Source organism: Rhinoderma darwinii, chromosome 1 (genome assembly GCF_050947455.1).
Source record: "Rhinoderma darwinii isolate aRhiDar2 chromosome 1, aRhiDar2.hap1, whole genome shotgun sequence".
NCBI lineage: Eukaryota > Metazoa > Chordata > Amphibia > Anura > Rhinodermatidae > Rhinoderma > Rhinoderma darwinii.
Genome location: NC_134687.1, coordinates 27,004,899 through 27,023,224, shown reverse-complemented (window position 1 = coordinate 27,023,224; position 18,326 = coordinate 27,004,899). Strand labels below are relative to the sequence as shown.

The 18,326-nt window shown below is 43.1% G+C and overlaps 1 protein-coding gene across 7 annotated transcripts in view; it reads left to right on the top strand.

Moving 5' to 3' along the window:
• The window catches only part of CTBP1 (C-terminal binding protein 1), a 536,806-nt gene extending 518,912 nt beyond the window's left edge, over positions 1-17,894 (top strand). For 4 of the 7 annotated variants that reach the window (XM_075856761.1, XM_075856744.1, XM_075856752.1 and 1 more), the window contains 5 exons: positions 587-801; positions 8,774-8,904; positions 9,845-9,972; positions 10,410-10,527; positions 16,434-17,893. In XM_075856761.1, coding sequence (XP_075712876.1) covers positions 587-801; positions 8,774-8,904; positions 9,845-9,972; positions 10,410-10,527; positions 16,434-16,617 — 776 coding nt within the window. In that variant the 3' untranslated portion in view covers positions 16,618-17,893. Of the gene's footprint in view, positions 1-586; positions 802-8,773; positions 8,905-9,844; positions 9,973-10,409; positions 10,528-13,332; positions 13,449-16,433 lie in introns of all 7 variants that reach the window. The other 3 variants (XM_075856720.1, XM_075856730.1, XM_075856739.1) reach the window with 2 other exon arrangements.
• Positions 17,895-18,326: the final 432 nt, after the last annotated feature.

The window sequence follows — 18,326 nt, the reverse complement described above, 5'->3', positions numbered from 1 at the left end:
GGAGCTAGAACGGAAAGTTACTCTGGCGACATTGAGCCATCTATGTATTACAAATCCACCCATCACTTCGGTGGCTTCCATATGAAATGGGTTTTATGTGGTGGGACATTCCCTTTAGATATGCACAAAATCCTATCTTCTGACCCATGGTAGGGACTTGTAAGAAAATAGTATTGGCCCAGGTCCAGGTTCTCAAACCCCCTACCAATCACAAGGGGCTTCACATAGGCATATAACCCAATAGTGTACCTCCCAAGAGAAGCCGACAGGAGCCTATGTGACGTCTTTGTGGTTTGTGGTTGTCTCCATTTATCCATTTTGTAGTTGTTTGATCTTCACTTCTTTTCCCCTGAACCCTTCCATCCATGATGGTCCGTGATGGTCATTTCCGTGAGTTGAGTTTTGGAAGTTATGACTTTATAATTAATTTATAGGCTGTATTTGAAGTTCCGAATTGCTTCCAAAAAAATCTGAGGTTTGCAAGTGGCATCAATACTTAAAGTATCAGTAGGTGGTAAGATGATGTAAAATACGATAAATTTGTTGTGTTCAATGCATTTATGTTTATTTGATCTTGTTTTTACAGGACGAGTTGGTCAAGCAGTTGCTCTTAGGGCAAAGACTTTTGGTTTCAATGTAATTTTCTATGACCCTTACCTGTCAGATGGGATTGAGCGAGCCCTGGGTCTGCAGAGGGTCAGCACTCTACAGGATCTTCTGTTTCATAGTGACTGTGTTACTCTGCACTGCAGCTTAAATGAGCACAACCATCATCTTATTAATGACTTCACCATCAAACAGGTAGGTGCCCGTCATTTACAATAGTGGGGTGTGAAGTTCTGAATGAATGAACCTGTGATGCTGCTTATGTATTGTGCATGTTCCTTGCCTGATTTTGGATGTGTAGGACGCCTTCAGAGGGAACTTTTATGTCACTTTACAATGTACCAGTGTTTTGGGTTTGCTTGGGTACCCCAAAAGTCATCACAGCTTTTACCATGGTGACATACAAGTGTAAATATGGCTTTGGCATAGGGACAACAGGTGCTGACAATCCATTGCCACTGGGTGCACTAGGCAAAGCTATGCCGTTGCCATGGGGGGCACCAGGTTCTGACATCTCATTGCCATGGGGGGACATCAGGTATCGCACCCTATTGCTAAGAGGGGACACCAGAGGCTGCACCCCACTGTCATGGGGGACATCAAGTATAGCTGTGCTATTGCCATGTGGGGGGACAGACCAAGCATTGAAATCCCCTTACCACACAGGACCCCAGGTATAGCTGTGCCACTACCATTGGAGACACCAGGTATAGCTGTGCCGCTACCATTGGAGACACCAGATGTAGCTGGGCCACTATCATTGGAGACATCAGGTATAGCTGGGCCACTACCATTGGAGACAACAGGTATAACTGTGCCACTACCATTTGGGAACACCAGTTATAGCTGTGCCACTAAGAATGGAGACAACAGGTATAGCTGTGCCACTAAGAATGGAGACACCAGGTATAGCTGTGCCGCTACCATTGGAGACACCAGATGTAGCTGGGCCACTATCATTGGAGACATCAGGTATAGCTGGGCCACTACCATTTGGAGACACCAGGTATAGCTGAGTTATTGCCATGGGGAACATCAGGAGCTTCAGATAGTGCGTGGCATTATATTTATTTACTTCATGTTTATCCTAGACACCAGGTATAGCTGAGTTATTGCCATGGGGAACATCAGGAGCTTCAGATAGTGCGGAGCATTATATTTATTTACTTCATGTTTATCCTGGACACCAGGTATAGCTGATCCATTGCCAGTGGGACACCATGTGTCGGCATGCAGAGCACAAGCTTTGTTTAAGGTAATCCAGTTTGTGTCCTGACCCACAGGCAGTTATTCTGAGTTTGAGACCCATCTAGATTTTCATTTGTAATGAAGTTTGCGAGCCCTTAAATGCTCATTACCTTATATGCGTATTAATAGAATTTAGAATTAACACTTTGCTTGGGGCAGTAATAAAATGTAAACTTCAAAACCGGTCCAGCCCGGATTTCACAAAGTGTTTTTCTGAGTTAACGGGTGGGGAAAATTAAATATTGAGCTGGGGAACTAACAACATCTCCACCAATAATCCACTATCTGCACCAATAATCCACCATCTCCACCAATAAGCCACCATCTCCACCAATAATCCACCTTCTCCATCAATAATCCACCTTCTCCATCAATAATCCACCTTCTCCACCAGTAATCCATCATATTCACCAGTAATTCACCATCTCCACCAATAATCCACCATCTCTACCAATAATCCACCATCTCCACCAATAATCCACAATTTCCAACAATAATCCACCTTCTCCACCAGTAATCCACTATCTCCACCAGTAATTTGATGGAACAGAATTTTAGATTTTCTAGAAAATATTCGTATTTTTTTTCATTCCTGAGTGGCAGTGATTTTGCTTCCAGACATATAAATATTTCGGAGTCACACCCTCGTCTGCCAGCATTTCAGCAGGAGCCGATGTTCAGGCAAATATTTAAAGCTTGTTTAATATCATTGCTGTTAGGAATAAATATTTCATCTGTGGTACACAGCAAGACACTAATGAGACGTGGAAGAAATAAACACATGGTACGTCTGTGCCGAGACGCCCCAAGAGTCAACAAAGTGGATGGTGGGATGAGGGTTTATTTCATCCACTAATTCCTACAACACATAAATACATATAACCCATCATATATTATGTAAAAGGGTTTTGATCACTCTATAGATGAATAAATGAATGTTCTTTCCCAAGCCGAGCCTGAGACACACAATACCTCCTAAAAATAAAAGAATAAAGATGTGCAGAGTTTATACATGCCAATTACCTCTATGTCTACATGCACATATCTTCACATAATTACCAAAACTGAAGAGAGAACAAAAACTTTTAAAGTCTCGTGCTTGGCATTGAAAGAGTTAAAGAAGTTGTCCAGAATTAGAAACCGCGCCACTCTTGTCTATGGGTTGTGTTTAGTAGTATAGCATTCACTTGAATAAGGATGAGCTGCAATACCAGATACAGCCTATAGACATGAGTGGCGCTGTTTCTGGAATAGAAGAAAAAAGTTTTTTCTAATCTGAATAACCCCTTTAGGCTACATGCACACGTTGCTTATTTTGCTGCGGAAAACACGCACCAAAACCGCAGCAATACGCAGGAAATTCGCAGGTAAAAACCGCACCGGATCGATTCTGTTTTGATGTTTTTTTCTGCGCATTTTCATGCTGCGGGTTTTGGTCCGTTTTTCCACAGCACTAGGCAGATACAATTCGCAAGCGGAAATGCAAGATAAATTGACATGCTGTGGACGCTAAAAAAACGCACCGCAGGTAAATTTCTGTCCTGAAAAATGCCACACCATGTACATGAGATTCCTTGGAATCTCATTGACTATGCTGGTACTATATTATGCTGCGGATTTGCCGCACGCAAATCTGCACGGAGAAAACGCACGTAATGCGCATCGTGTGCATTGAGCCTTAAAGAGGCTCTGTCACCAGATTTTGCAACCCCTATCTGCTATTGCAGCAGATAGGCGCTGCAATGTAGATTACAGTAACGTTTTTATTTTTAAAAAATGAGCATTTTTGGCCAAGTTATGACCATTTTTGTATTTATTCAAATGAGGCTTGCAAAAGTACAACTGGGCGTGTATTATGTGCGTACATCGGGGCGTGTTTACTACTTTTACTAGCTGGGCGTTCTGATGAGAAGTATCATCCACTTCTCTTCAGAACGCCCAGCTTCTGGCAGTGCAGCACTGTGACGTCACTCACAGGTCCTGCATCGTGTCGGCCACATCGGCACCAGAGGCTACAGTTGATTCTGCAGCAGCATCAGCGTTTGCAGGTAAGTAGCTACATCGACTTACCTGCTAACGCCGATGCTGCTGCAGAATCATCTGTAGCCTCTGGTGCTGACACGATGCAGGACCTGTGAGTGACGTCACAGCATGATCTCTAGAGAACACGGCTGTGTCTGCACTGCCAGAAGCTGGGCGTTCTGAAGAGAAGTGGATGACACTTCTATACACAACGCCCAGCTAGTAAAAGTAGTAAACACGCCCCGATGTACGCACATAATACACGCCCAGTTGTACTTTTACTTTTCAACACGCCCAGTTGTACTTTTGCAAGCCTCATTTGCATAAAAACAAAAATGGTCATAACTTGGCCAAAAATGATCGTTTTTTAAAAATAAAAACGTTACTGTAATCTACATTGCAGCGCCGATCACCTGCAATAGCAGATAGGGGTTGCAAAATCTGGTGACAGAGCCTCTTTAAGGTTTTTCACAGAAGCCGTTCTAGGAACACGAATGTAACTGTTTTCTTAAAGACGCAATTCTAGGGGAAATAAAATTACAACCTCGCAGCTTTTTGGCCAAAGTGTCGCCCTGGCTGGAGAAACTGGTATTAAGGAAGCCCCTGACATCACTGTCCATACATGGACAGTCATGTCGGGAGTTTCCCGTCGTATAAGTTTAAGGCTTTATTCACATGGCCGTGTTCTGTCTATGAGATACGGACTGTATGTCGGCCGCATTTCTTGGACCAAATACAGTTCAGGGACCCGGACTACTAGCATCATAGTCATTCATGACACTGTAAGCCACTGCGGGACTACTGTACCGTACTGAAAACGTGAATACAGTATGGTACAGTAGTCCCATGGGGAGGCAGTGACTCACAGTGTCATGGATGATTATGATGCTAGGAGTCCGGCTCCCTGAGCTGTGTTTGGTCTGTATCTCACGGATCAAACACGTCCATGTGAATCCACAGCGGCAACCGTCACCCATAGGCTCCCATGTTAAAAAAAATAAAAACAAAACTTTTTTGCACGTTATACGTTTTTGGCCGGAATTCCATAGGATGGAGTAGCATAGTCCTACTATTCTATTCCATCCTTCAAAAAGAAAGGTATACCATCCTGACGGAGACCAAAAGAACACGGAGGGCTAATGGAGCCCTATGGACACGTTGTGTACTTCGGAAGCATTTTAGACGTACATGATAAATGGAGGGCACAAACGTAATATTTAAAGGGCCTAATATGGTAGTGGGTGACATCCTGACTCACCACTATGGGTAATCTTGAACGTACCCTTTAAGGATTTTCTAGTATCAGAATAACATGGCTGTTTTCTTCCAGAAATGGGTTGTGTCTGGTATCGAAGCTCCGCTCTATTTAGGTGAATTAGGCTGAGCTGCAATACCACACACAACCAGTGAACAGGTGTGGCGCTGTGTTTGGAAGAAGGCAACCATGTTTTCTAATTTTGGAAAACCGCTTTTTTGAGTAATGTTACAGAATACTGTTTACGCTCAGGCTGCAGATTCTCACAGCTCAGTGCTGCCCCCTGCTGGTTCAGGTATATTATGCAATTGTGGTTTGTGGAAGATGTAGCTTTTACATCAGGCATGGTATAGGAGTCTGCTGTAGAGAAATAAACTGCGCCTCCCAGAATGCAATATTTGATAGGATCCCAGCTAAATGCATAGTGTTGATCGTTCCAGCTGGTATCCGTCTGACTGCAGCTTTGGAAGTGAATGGAGTATGAACTATGTTTATCAATTTTTGCGCGTACTCCTATGTGTGAATACCTTTGCAAGAAGCTCGGAGCAGCCCTGTTACATTATATATTAGAGATGGCAAAACCACAGATCAAAGTTCTGTTTCTCCAAGTTAAAAATAACCAATGCAGATAAATAAGTAAATAATGAAAGGACTACTCCGAGAAAAGCTCCCGATGTAAACGCTAAATGTAGGCTGTGACGGCTGCCTAACAGTGACAACCGTTACCCATAGACTATAATAGTATCTGTCAAATGTATACTCAAATGACGCTTTTCATGACGTATTTAATAAACGGATACCATTATAGTCTATGGGTGACAGATGACACTGTTAGGCATCCATTAAATGCATCCGCCACCCATAGACTATAATGGCATATGTTTAACGTATACGTCATGAAAAACTAGTGTAAAGCCAATTTACGTTAAATATGGCACGCATCACCCAAATGTTAATAAGAGGTATACCCTGCGGTGTATGTTTATTTTGTGGGTTGGAATATCGTAGACTACTACGCATTTCCATACCTCATAAAAAAGGATACCGATGTTTAGCAGCCAAATAAAGGCCAAAGGGACCCTCTTGGGCTCCGTCGGGGTAATGGAGCCCTATGGACACGCTTAGCATGTGCGCCGGGGGTTTCCCTGACGTACACGCTAAAGATAGAGCCAAAACGTAATGTGAACTAGGCCTTAAAGGGGTTTTCCCATCAGAGACATTTATGACATATCCACAGGATATGTCATAAATGTCAGATAGATGAGGTTCCCACCTCTGGGACCCGCATCTATCTCTAGAACGGGGCCCCCTAAACCCCATTCTAGCTTTTTGTTCTCACGCTGCCTCCCGACCACTTACTGATTACATGATCGGGAGTTACGGAAAGGGCGTAGCTCAGCCAGTTAACACCCGATGGTGTAATCAGTAAGTGACCGGGGGGTGGCGTGAGCACAAAAAGCTAGAACGGGGTTTAGGAGGCCCCATTCTAGAGATAGTTGCAGGTCCCAGAGGTGGGACCCGCATCTATGTGACATTTATGACATCCTGTGGATATGTCATAAATGTCCCTCATGGGAAAACCCCGTTAAACACCCCCAGGTCCTGTGCAACCCCTTTAAAATTTTACTGGAAGAGTCCCGCTTATTTTACAGGGACAGAAACAAAGGTTGAAATATATAATATATATTCTCTATACAATATGTATATATATTCTGGATGTAATAAATGTAGGGATATATATAAACTGAGCAGCCACAACTTGTTCCTTCATTATTTGCATTTTTTCCGACTCCCTGCCCGCTTCATGTACTGTAACTTCACCGCACTTAGGTTTCCGATAGCCGTCTTACTCCCTCTAGTGGGCACAAGCTATAATTTTGCGCCTGATTATCTGTTAAAGATAATCTGTAAGATATAGCAGCTCATTTCCTATGGGTCTCATAACACTACTTTATAGGAGTATTTATTATGGTCAGTAATTTTACTTGCATTACTTTTGTAGAAACTTACAGGATCGGCCTATAATCCTATTTAAAACATAGGTCCCATCCGGAGCTGCATTCAGCATTCTGCTGGTTTCCTGTTAGCTCTCAGGCGGAAGCACCTCACTGTTAACACTCTGTTTTTAATCCTCCACGCTATTATAACAGCAGGGATTAGTGCTGACGCTCGGTCATGCTCATTTTTGCCATGTTTGTTCTTATGTTCGGTGATTTTTCAGCCAGTCACGTTGCTTGATTTATACTCCATGCTGCTTTAGAAGTGACTGTTGGAATCGGGGTGTTATGGACGGCTCCATCACTTTTTGTTTGTCCTCCGTTGTATACATAAGTTTTATGTAGAACAGGGGTATACATATCTATATCTATATATGCACATACAGTAGAATTGTCTTATTGTTCGGTGTCCTTCTCGAATTCTGCAGATGTGAAAGAGGGCACGGGCACTGCGACAAACTGTTCAGATGCCACAGCAGTCAGCCCATCTTACCTGGATACTTTTCTATGTCCGCCTGATAATTCATTCCATTCAATAATCTGACACCTAACAGATTCCATCAGTGCCAGATTAAAGGAATATTTGCTCCAATCCCTCAATTACTGGTGCTCCCACCCTCCATAATTGCTAGCACCCCCACCCTCCATAATTGCTGGCACCCCCACCCTCCATAATTGCTGGCACCCCCACCCTCCATAATTGCAGGCACCCCCACCCTCCATAATTGCTGGCGCCGTTGGCTGTGCTCCCACCCTTCCTAATCACTGGTACTGGCGGCAGTGCGTCCACCCTCCTTAAGTACTGAAACCAGCAGAATTACTCCATCCACCCTCAAATACTGGTGCTCCATTCCCCCCCTCATTAAAGATTTTCGCATCAGATTCAATCCCGTCCATGCAGACCCCTCTGTACTGGTGCCAGCTGCAGGGCCCACCCATACTGGTGTGGTGCTATCCACAGTGCATACCCGTATTGGCATCAACCCAGTGTTTACCGCCTGCATGCTGCTGCAGTGCTCTGTACCTACAGGAGACGGGCAGCACAGCAGGAGGTCTTCTAGACAGCAGTGATATACGTGGCAGATAGAAGCATTTTAAATACGTTATGATACAGCTGAACAGAGGCAGTAATCTGAAACTTGACCCTTGGAACAGTCGCCTTCTGTTGGACGGTGCCCTGGGTGGTACCTTCTGTTGGACGGTGCCCTGGGTGGTACCTTCTGTTGGACGGTGCCCTGGGTGGTACCTTCTGTTGGACGGTGTCCTGGGTGGTACCTTCTGTTGGACGGTGCCCTGGGTGGTACCTTCTGTTGGACGGTGCCCTGGGTGGTACCTTCTGTTGGACGGTGTCCTGGGTGGTACCTTTTGTTGGACGGTGCCCTGAGTGGTACCTTCTGTTGGACGGTGCCCTGGGTGGTACCTTCTGTTGGACGGTGCCCTGGGTGGTACCTTCTGTTGGACGGTGCCCTGGGTGGTACCTTCTGTTGGACGGTGCCCCCAATGGCAAAGCAGAGCACGGCGATGCATCTTGTGTGGCCCTAAGGTACCTGGAACACTTGACCGCCCTGCTATTGTAGAAGGTCCAGACAAGAAGGATCTGGTTTGATGTTTTCTGAGGTCTTTGAACTCTGGATCTTTTATACAGATGAGGCAAGGAGCGTTCCTGGTAAACACAGCCCGAGGCGGGTTGGTTGATGAGAAGGCGCTAGCACAAGCCTTGAAGGAGGGGAGGATACGAGGAGCCGCATTAGACGTCCATGAGTCTGAACCTTTCAGGTACTGTGCATGCGTTACATATAGTTTTCTTCCAGTCCACCACGAGGGGGACTGATTTTTAGGGATGTGTTGTCTAAAAACTCAAGATATGCACTGTGACGGTTAGGAAGTGTATTCCTTAGAAAATTATAATACTTAGTTGTCCATTTATTCATACATTTCCAGGAGGAATAACAGAGGAACGGCACAATGCAAGTTCTAAAAAAGACGCTATAGAATTATTATTTGGTGTTATTGGAGGGAGGGGCACAAGGCTTAGTATACAATATGGTGAGCAACTGAATGCTGAAAATTGCTTTTATTGGGCCTGAGGATGGAGCACAGATATCATATTATATTATCTTTGCTCTGAGAGAATCCTTGTCCTGTGCTCATTACCATCCCCTGTAACTATATATAGTTATATGAAACATTGACAAATGTTGTAAATACCCTGTATTACTTATCCTGTACTGATCCTGAGTTACAGTATTCTACTCCAGAGCTGCATTCACAAATCTGCTGGTTGCTATTGGAAACAATCAACACGCTTGTTACAATTGGAAACAATCAACAAGCTAACCCTAACAGCTTAGCTGTGTTTATATAATGCAGGGGGACTGCTAGTTTTACAGTACCTGTCGTAAAGACTACACTTCCCAGATAAAAACTACCAGAACAAGCTATGTGCAGGAATGCTTATAGGTTTAAGCTCTAAAACCTGCAGAATTATGAATGCAGCTCTGGAGTATAATATAGGCTGTAACTCCGGACCAGTACTAGATGAGAAATGTAATGTATTTACAAAGTTATTCAACTTATTATGTAGGTTAAATGTATCTGTAAAAAAATACTTAAAGATGAACATACACCTCAAGCAAGTCCGAAGTTCTTCAGGTTTTGATGTATACAACCAGATTTTCATAATTTTTCCAAAGATCACGAGTCTTTATTCTTTCAGCTTTTCTCAAGGACCATTGAAAGATGCCCCTAACCTCATCTGCACGCCACACGCAGCTTGGTACAGCGAACAGGCTTCCATAGAGATGAGGGAAGAGGCAGCCCGGGAGATCCGTCGTGCCATCACAGGTAAGGACAAGTCACCTAAGACCAGCCTAAAACTGGTGTTTAGCTATGAAGGGTGCAGGGGTAGCAGTCACCTATCCTGGAGACTGAGGGGCCCTCAGGCCTAAAATACATACATAAGAATCAATTAGAACAGTGTGGTTGTATTATAGCCATTCTTATTTTAATCAGGGGTGTGGCAGGTGATCACAGGTGCTGGAAAGTGACAACCAACGTTTATCACTTTTCACTGCTCATTGCACTGAAGGATCAGGCTAGGAGAAGATGAATGGCAAATATTGGGACAATGGAAAATGCCCCTTCTTGTGGGCTAGTGTGCAATGGGCAAGCCTAGGCCCTCTTCCCTTGTCTGTATATTATATTGTAGGTGATCAGTATGAATATATTTATTGTAAATTTTGTATGAATTTTTTGTAAAAACTGATGTTCCCCTCCCCCAGGTCGTATTCCCGACAGTCTGAAAAACTGTGTTAATAAGGATCACTTAACCGCAGCGACACATTGGGCCAGTATGGATCCAGGGGTGGTTCATCCAGAACTGAACGGCGCTGCGTACAGGTAAGCACAGAGAACTCTGCTAGACCGAGGCTAATACAAGCAATGACTGGCTCACTCAACCAGGTGGCAATGTGTAGTTGACATCTGTGCGCTTGAGAGGAATATTGACAAAGCCAAACGTTGTTTACACAGATATGTGGCTCGTGATCTATAGCGGTAGACTCCATTTTATAGGTCTAGATAGATTTAATGCAAAAGGAATAAATGAAGTGCAGCACTGGAGGCAAATAATCCGAGGATTGATGTGTGCTCAAGGCGATCAATGGTAACTGAGAAATGTGAAAGCTGAGCAGATCTGTTAAAGGGGTTTTCTGGATCTATGTTACTAAATCTTAAGCATTGCAATATGAGACATTTCAAGATTTTTGCTTGCTGTCAGTGAATGGAATAATTCATTGTTTACAACCAGAGGCTAAAAATGTGTCCTTTATCCTGATACAGAGTTTGAAAACACCTGCATAGATGTTTGGCTACCCGCAGCTGCCAATAGAGGGAGCTTACGGCGGACTGTGTTGTTATTGAGATCAATGTATACATAGTATGCAGTAGGCTCTTAAGCTCCCCCTAGTGGTGACAATATTTTTATTTAAAAAAAAAAAAAGAATAAAAAGAGAATTGTGCTCAAGGGTTGACACTTTAACATACTGGAACGTCCTGCATGTAAACAATAAATCCATTCTTTGATGGCAAGAGGAGATCCTATCAATGTTGAGCAATTAAAACACCGAATATATAAGAAAGTTGAACGTCTGATTATAAAAGACATAATATTTATTTACATAAAACCTGAAAACGTCTTTGAGTCTGCAACTTCCATCTTATAAGAGTCTGAATGACACCAATTGTGCAGGATTGGAATATCGTATTTGTAAGGCCGATGCCATGACGGTTGATATACCCAGCTCAAAATATCCACTCAATGGTTTATTCCTGGTAGGTCATAGGTTCATGTATATGTGTCATTCATTGCTGAATAATACACTGTCTGTGGCCCCATGACAACACTCCTTGCTCCAGTGCTGGGGCAAATATTATGAGGACCAATGTCCTTTTGATAACAGCCAATTGGATTTATTTTTAAATTAAAGCTGTTATCTGATTGCCCCTTGGTAAAGCTGGAGGTTCCCAGTGCAGTGATAGCTGCTGTCCACATGAGTGCGCTGTGCTGCATGCTACTCAATGTATTCCTCTGGTCTGCAGCAGTAGCTTTATAGTTAAAACGGGAAAGAGAACAGGAGCAGTAAGTGTTGTCATGGGGACATAGGCAAGCATGATCTTTTCACAGGCAGCCTGTATTTTTTTAAGTGAGTTTTTAAGACAAAAATCATATTTTAAAATTGAGGGAGTTTTAATCTAGATCGTCTAATATTGTTCATAACTATGGAAAAATACTGTAATGCATAAAGTCACCTCTAGATGGCGCTATTATTTAGATTAGCTGTGTAATGCTGTACCAATGTAAAAAAATAAAGTCATGGATATATCTCTCAATATTTTGTTGTAAGCTGCACTTGTGGGGGGTCTGATTGTCTCTAATATTTGGCATTGTCACTTTTCACTGTAAGAACAACATCCCAGGGGCGGACAAAAACAGCATAGGGCCCCTGTGCAAGAACAGTGAATGGGCCCCTTACTTGATGACTCCAATAGCTTATCATAGAACACCCCCTTATGTCTTAACAATCCACCATTGTGAGCCATAAAATGTATAACAACAGTCCCTTACATGCAATCTAATAGACAGCAGGGAGCTTCTTTTAAGGTGACAGTGGCCCCCTTATCTACTGGGCCCCCGTGTAGTTGCACATATGGTACGTTACGGACTCCCTTTCCATTGCCAGCTGTAAGATGCCATGTTAAAATGAAACCAGTCTTAAAGGGCTCATGACAGTAAAGGTAATCTTCACATATGCACATAAGATACAGATGTAGCAGAGCTGAGTATGTGATATCATGGCAACGTCATAATGTGTTATCATTGTATGGGAGTTCCAGTAGACCGAGTTAAGGGGATTTTTGGGGGATTTTACATTGATGGTCTATCCCTAGGCTTTGCCATCGATGGGTTATAGTCGGGGGTGACACCACAAGGATCCCCACCAATCAGCAAAATGAAGGGGGAGCGGTCGCTTAACTGCAGTACCTGACACCGCAATGGCCATGTTCATATGGCAGTGTCTGGTATTGCAGTTCAGCCCTGTTCAGACACGGCTGTATTCATATAGACGTCACTGTGTCCGGTACGCCCATTCGTTCTGCTGAACATTAGGGGCTCCCACATCAATAGCCTTTTTTTATTTGAAAATCCCAGAGAAAATCCTTTTTAAATAACAAATTCAGCTCTGCTACATGTGTTTTTATTGCTATTTTGCAATTATTATATCTGGCTATTGTAGTGTGGCAATTTCAGCTTTGGTAGGAAAGGGATCGTCCATCAAACACAGCCAACTTTCCAGATGCAGAAGCCCTTCCCCCTTACTGAACAGCAGTCCCTGGTGGTCCACCATCTTTAACCCTATGGGGAAAGCTGTTGGCGCCCAAAGATTACATGGTGCCCGTTGAGCATGGTCATGTTGAGTCCTCCAGAGAAGGAGCTGATCATGGCACCACTCTGGCTAACCATCCATTGTGACGCCCTAATACTGAGCGGACCACCACTTTAATGTTTTATCTGGCAATACTGTTTATTTATTTTATTTATCTATATAGCACCAACATATTCCACAGCGATGTACAGAAGTTGTCATCACTCACTGACTACAGTATGGCTCCTAATCTAAATTCCCTACCTGTATGTTTTTGGAGGGTGGGAGGAGACCGGAGTACCTGGAGAAAACCCACGCAAACACGGGGAGAACATACAAACTACATGCAGATGTTGTCCTTGGTCGGATTCGAACCCAGGACCCCAGCGCTGCAAGGCAAGAGTGCTAACCACTGAGCCACCTAAATGTTAAATTTCTTCTTCCATATATTATCCCATGTACAGATGTAGCAGAGCTGATTTTGTCACATAACCCGCTGATCATTATTACGCTTGAATTAACTCAATAGATTCACCCACAGTCCTATAAACCCCCTCCAAGAAATGATTGCAATCTCACAATGAGTTGTAGCAAGTGACAAACACAGCTCTGCTACATCTGTAGTGCTTTAGTTATTGCTCTCCATAATCTCCAGCACATCAGCTGAATTGGTTTCTGAAGTCGTTCAGGTTCCTTTATCCATTGCATAGTGCGCTCAGCCCCGGCGTCTCCTCCACTCCATCCTTATAAATAGGATTTTAAGTGTCACGTGTGTCCGCACTTTGTCAGATTGATCGCTCTCAGGTTAATGGACTTTCTACTGCGCGGACCCCGGCGGTTCGTACCATTGTGAGGGTAGAAATACAAACATACAAATACACTTGTCCTGATTTACTATAAAAGTGTCACACTGGTAAAATAAAGGCCCCCGTGTAATTAGGTTCCCGTGGACTTGCTCCATATCTGTGCTTTCATCTGCTTCCCATTAAACGCTTGCTATAATCACTCCTGCTGGAAGTATACATATATTCATGACTTCTTAAATATTTAATGGTGACAAAGACACAAGCCGGCATCAGGCGCACACTTTTCTCCTCTTGTAATATTGATTTGGATCTTGCGCCTCCCTGAGGTAATGCATTGATGTATCTTCTGATTTAACATGATCGTTCACATGTTGCTTTTCGCCTACGAAAGATTGTCGAAAATAAAAAGTGACACCTCAGCTTCTAAACCGCGTCGTATAGGAATCCGCTTCGGGTAGAGGTGGCAGTATAGAAACTAATGATCCAACAAACTAGTACATACCACCCTTGGGCATTAGAGGTATTTAGTTTGAAGCCTGTAATGTTTTATGTACGAATATAATAAAGGTCAATACAGATCAGTCTAATAATCTTTTTATATGCAGAGACAGACCTTGGCACGGTGACCACTAGGGGGCCCTACAGATTTTCAATTCTCCCATTGAGTCGTTCCTTCTATAGCACTTGATCGCCACCCCTGTACCATAAATAAATGGGACATTTATGTAGGTACATAAAGTAGAGGATTTTTTTATTTTTCAAAGGGCTGTATGAGATTATATTTTTTAAAAAAAGATCGCGCCACTCTTGTGGCTGTGCCTGGTAATACAGCATTAAACGGGGGTGAACAGCAATGCCAGACGCAGCCTATAAACAAGAGTGGCGCTGTTCATGAGGGTCGGTGGGAGCCGGAGCTTTTTTTTTCTTCTTCTTCTTTCATACGACCCCTTTAAGGATGGTTATAGCATAAAGATTGAGGGCATATCGCTAAGAAATACCAGCTATGTCCAATCGGTAGGAGTCTGACCGTTGTGCCCACCCTAACCATGTCTACAGGGAAAGCGTCATGCCACTACTTGTCAGCTCAGAGGCAGAATAGTCGATATATTACAGTACATTGTCGACCAACCCCTTTAACTTGTCAGGGGCATTTGGGTCCTTTAGGACCCAGCACTTTTTAGGAGTTCGTTTACCAACTGTAACTTTTTTATTTTTGGACTTTTGAGGTTTTTTTAGCGTTTTTTACATGACCAATAAGACATTGAGCGCTGTGTACAGAAAATCAGAGAAGACGGAAGCTCTGAAGATACTTCTGTCCTCTCTGCTTGGCCCTCGCCAGTCTGTCAAGTGGGCGCCCGACATCTAGCTGCCATAATGCTCGGGCAGTGGGCTTAAACCCACGATGTAATTGTGCAATGGCACGGTTAAAGATGAAAATCCTTGTATTTTGTGATGTACAGTATACTGTTTATTTGAGGGGCCCTAGACTTCAAAGGTCGACACACCATATGTGCAACAGGGGCCTTACAGGCAAGGGGCCCATTGCTACCATAGAAGAAATACTGTGTCAGATTACACATAAAGGACCCTGCTTATGATTTTCTTCCATGGTTTGCAGTTACTGGTCTATCACTCGCATCCCACTCCCATCAAAATAAATCTGGGGCCCCGAGCCGACATGGTCGGATTTTTTGGCTCGTGATATTTACCCCGTAGTGAAACATTGGAGTCACGCTGCAAGTTTTGATTTTTACCATGGCTCCATATTGCCTCACAGTTGGGAAGTAAATCTGGGTATTTTTTGTTTGTTCGCACCCTCAGGAAAGGACAGAGTTAATGAGCGCTTACTAAATGCAAATGATATTAAGCCAAATCTCCTTTGCATCCAGCTTGCTGTCAGGCGTGTCCGCTATTCGTTAAATAAACTGCAGCCCTGGGGGCAAAACTAATGCAAATGAGGACTTGTTCGTGAGTGGATTTCCTAAGCAATATCCTGGGCTGCAGAAAAATCGACATTCTGTTTATATCAAATATTAAAACAAAGGGTCTATTCACATTGTATTTGCGGTGTTGGTTGGGTGTATGCTTCGAGAAAGCTCCCGGCCCATATGCCGAGAGTTTCCATAGGGCCCACCATTTACTCAACGGATGCCAAGAGTTTCTTTTTTCATCAGTTGGCCAGTAAACATTGGTACACCTCCTTTCCAACCGTATGGACTAGCGTAGTCGACTTTGCTAGTCCGTACAAAGGCATCCAGTAAAAAAGACCTATACCATGTGATATATATATATATATATTTTTTAACATGGGTACGGATGGGCTACGTATACCAATGCATACCCGTACAGTGACATATCGGAAGTTTCCGTCAGAGACCTACGTCAATAAATCTTCTCGATGTATACCTCCAATTTACACGGCAAACTAGGGTGAATATAGTCGTCTTTAGATTATACCATATACAATGCTGTTCAAAAATATCTTGTCCCCCTTGAACCCTCCCCCAACCATTTTATACATTGACCTATTATATGGCTTGTGTCAGTCAAGTGACCAGTGTCCTTGTTCCAACAGGTATCCTCCAGGAGTAGTAAGCATGGCCCCAGCTGGCATCCCAACAGCAGTGGAAGGAATCGTCCCCAACGCCATGCCTTTATCACACGCCCATCCGGCCGTGGTTCATCCGCCTCACGCCCCTTCTCCCGTCCAAACCGTCAAACCAGAAGCTGACAGAGACCACCCAAGTGACCAATTGTAGCCAATGACAATAACAGATGATCATTCCCATGCATTGGAGATCTGGAAGTCAAATGAAGACCGAAGAAGAAGAAGAGGAAGAAGAAGAAGCAGCAGAAGAAGAAGGAGCAGCAGCGGTGAAAAACATACATACAAAAAATTCTGGATTTTGGATAGAAGTAAAAATAATGAACTTTCATGCAGATCATAAATTGATTTTAGAGATTGGTCCAAATATACAGAATACAATGCGAGAAGAAGAAAGGAATTGGAAACTTTTTTCTTTTTTTTTTTTTTTACCCCCACCCCCCATTACAAAAAAAAATTGTAGTTTGTCCCTGTTCAGTGGACTGACCTCACTGTCCTGTGTCCTCCTGTTGGTCCTAAGTTAAGCGAGAGAAGCTAGTAGTTAATTATATCATGAATGTATTTGTCTGTGTACAGTTTTTAGAACATTAAAAAAAGGGGGTTTGTTTGCATAATTGTCAATGGGGAATAACATAAGGGGGGCATTCGGCAAACCACTTTTGAAATATAAAAAAGCCTAAAAAAATAAAAACTTATTTTCTTTTATATGTTATGACGTGCCCAGTAATGAAGGCGGTTGGCAGACTTCTCAGGACAATACATTTTTCCTATTATTCTTTTTGAAAAACTTCACAGTGCATTTTTATTTTTTAACTACCTGCTTGTCTTACGTTATATATATATATATATTTTTTTTATATAATTTAGGAAAATATTTTTGTTTTTATTTTGAATCCCCCCTCCTCCCTTATTTCAGATAAATATGATATGACATTAATTTTTTATTTTTTTTTTTATTGTGAAGAAAAACCAAGATTTCGGATGAACAAGCCTAAAGCTTCTTGTCACCAGTTTAAAAAAAAAAGAAAAATATATATATTATTGGTGGTATGCGGGAAATCTAGACTACTGAAAGGTAGTACATTTCATTGCCTACATTGATTCCTTCCTGGTAATGTGGTAGGCTAGCAATATTTTTTATTTTTTTTGGGTTAAAATCATGTTTGTGAGTGTAACCATTTGTATGAATTATTTTAAAGGAATAAAAAAAAAAAACAGACATTTAACAGGTTGCATTAGTTCTTTGAGCTGAACTTGCTAATACTGTAGTGAAGGGATAAGTAGCCTTAAAGGGGTTGTCCAGGTACAGGGCTGTTTTTGTATTCTGATGACCTATCCATAGTATAGGTCATCGGTAAATAACCGGTGGGGGTCCGACACCCAGACCCTGCACCATCAGCTGTTTTTGCTGCCTCCAGGTGCCAGAAGTTATGCAGGGGTCGATGCTGGAAGCAGGAGGCTTCGATCACTGTATAGCGGCCGTGTTGGGTTACTTGAGCTCGGCTCCTATTCACTTGAATAGGAGCAGAGCTCCAGTACTGCAGAACAGCCGCTATACAGTGATCGAAGCCTCCTGCTTCCAGCATCGACCCCTGCATAACTTCTGGCAGCCGGAACAGCTGATCGGTGCAGGGTGTGGCTATCGGACCTCCACCGATCATATACTGATGACCTGGACAACCCCTTTAAGAGTGCCAACAGGCCGAAACATTGGGTCTGAAGATGTTATAGACTGATCGAGAAACCATCCAGTCACGACTTGACAGTCAGTCTTGGCCCCCTCCGGTCCAGGAAAGTGTTTGGTTTTTTTTAAATCACTTTGCTTCTGTTCTGCTTGGCTTATCTTCCAAGTCGCTGCATCTG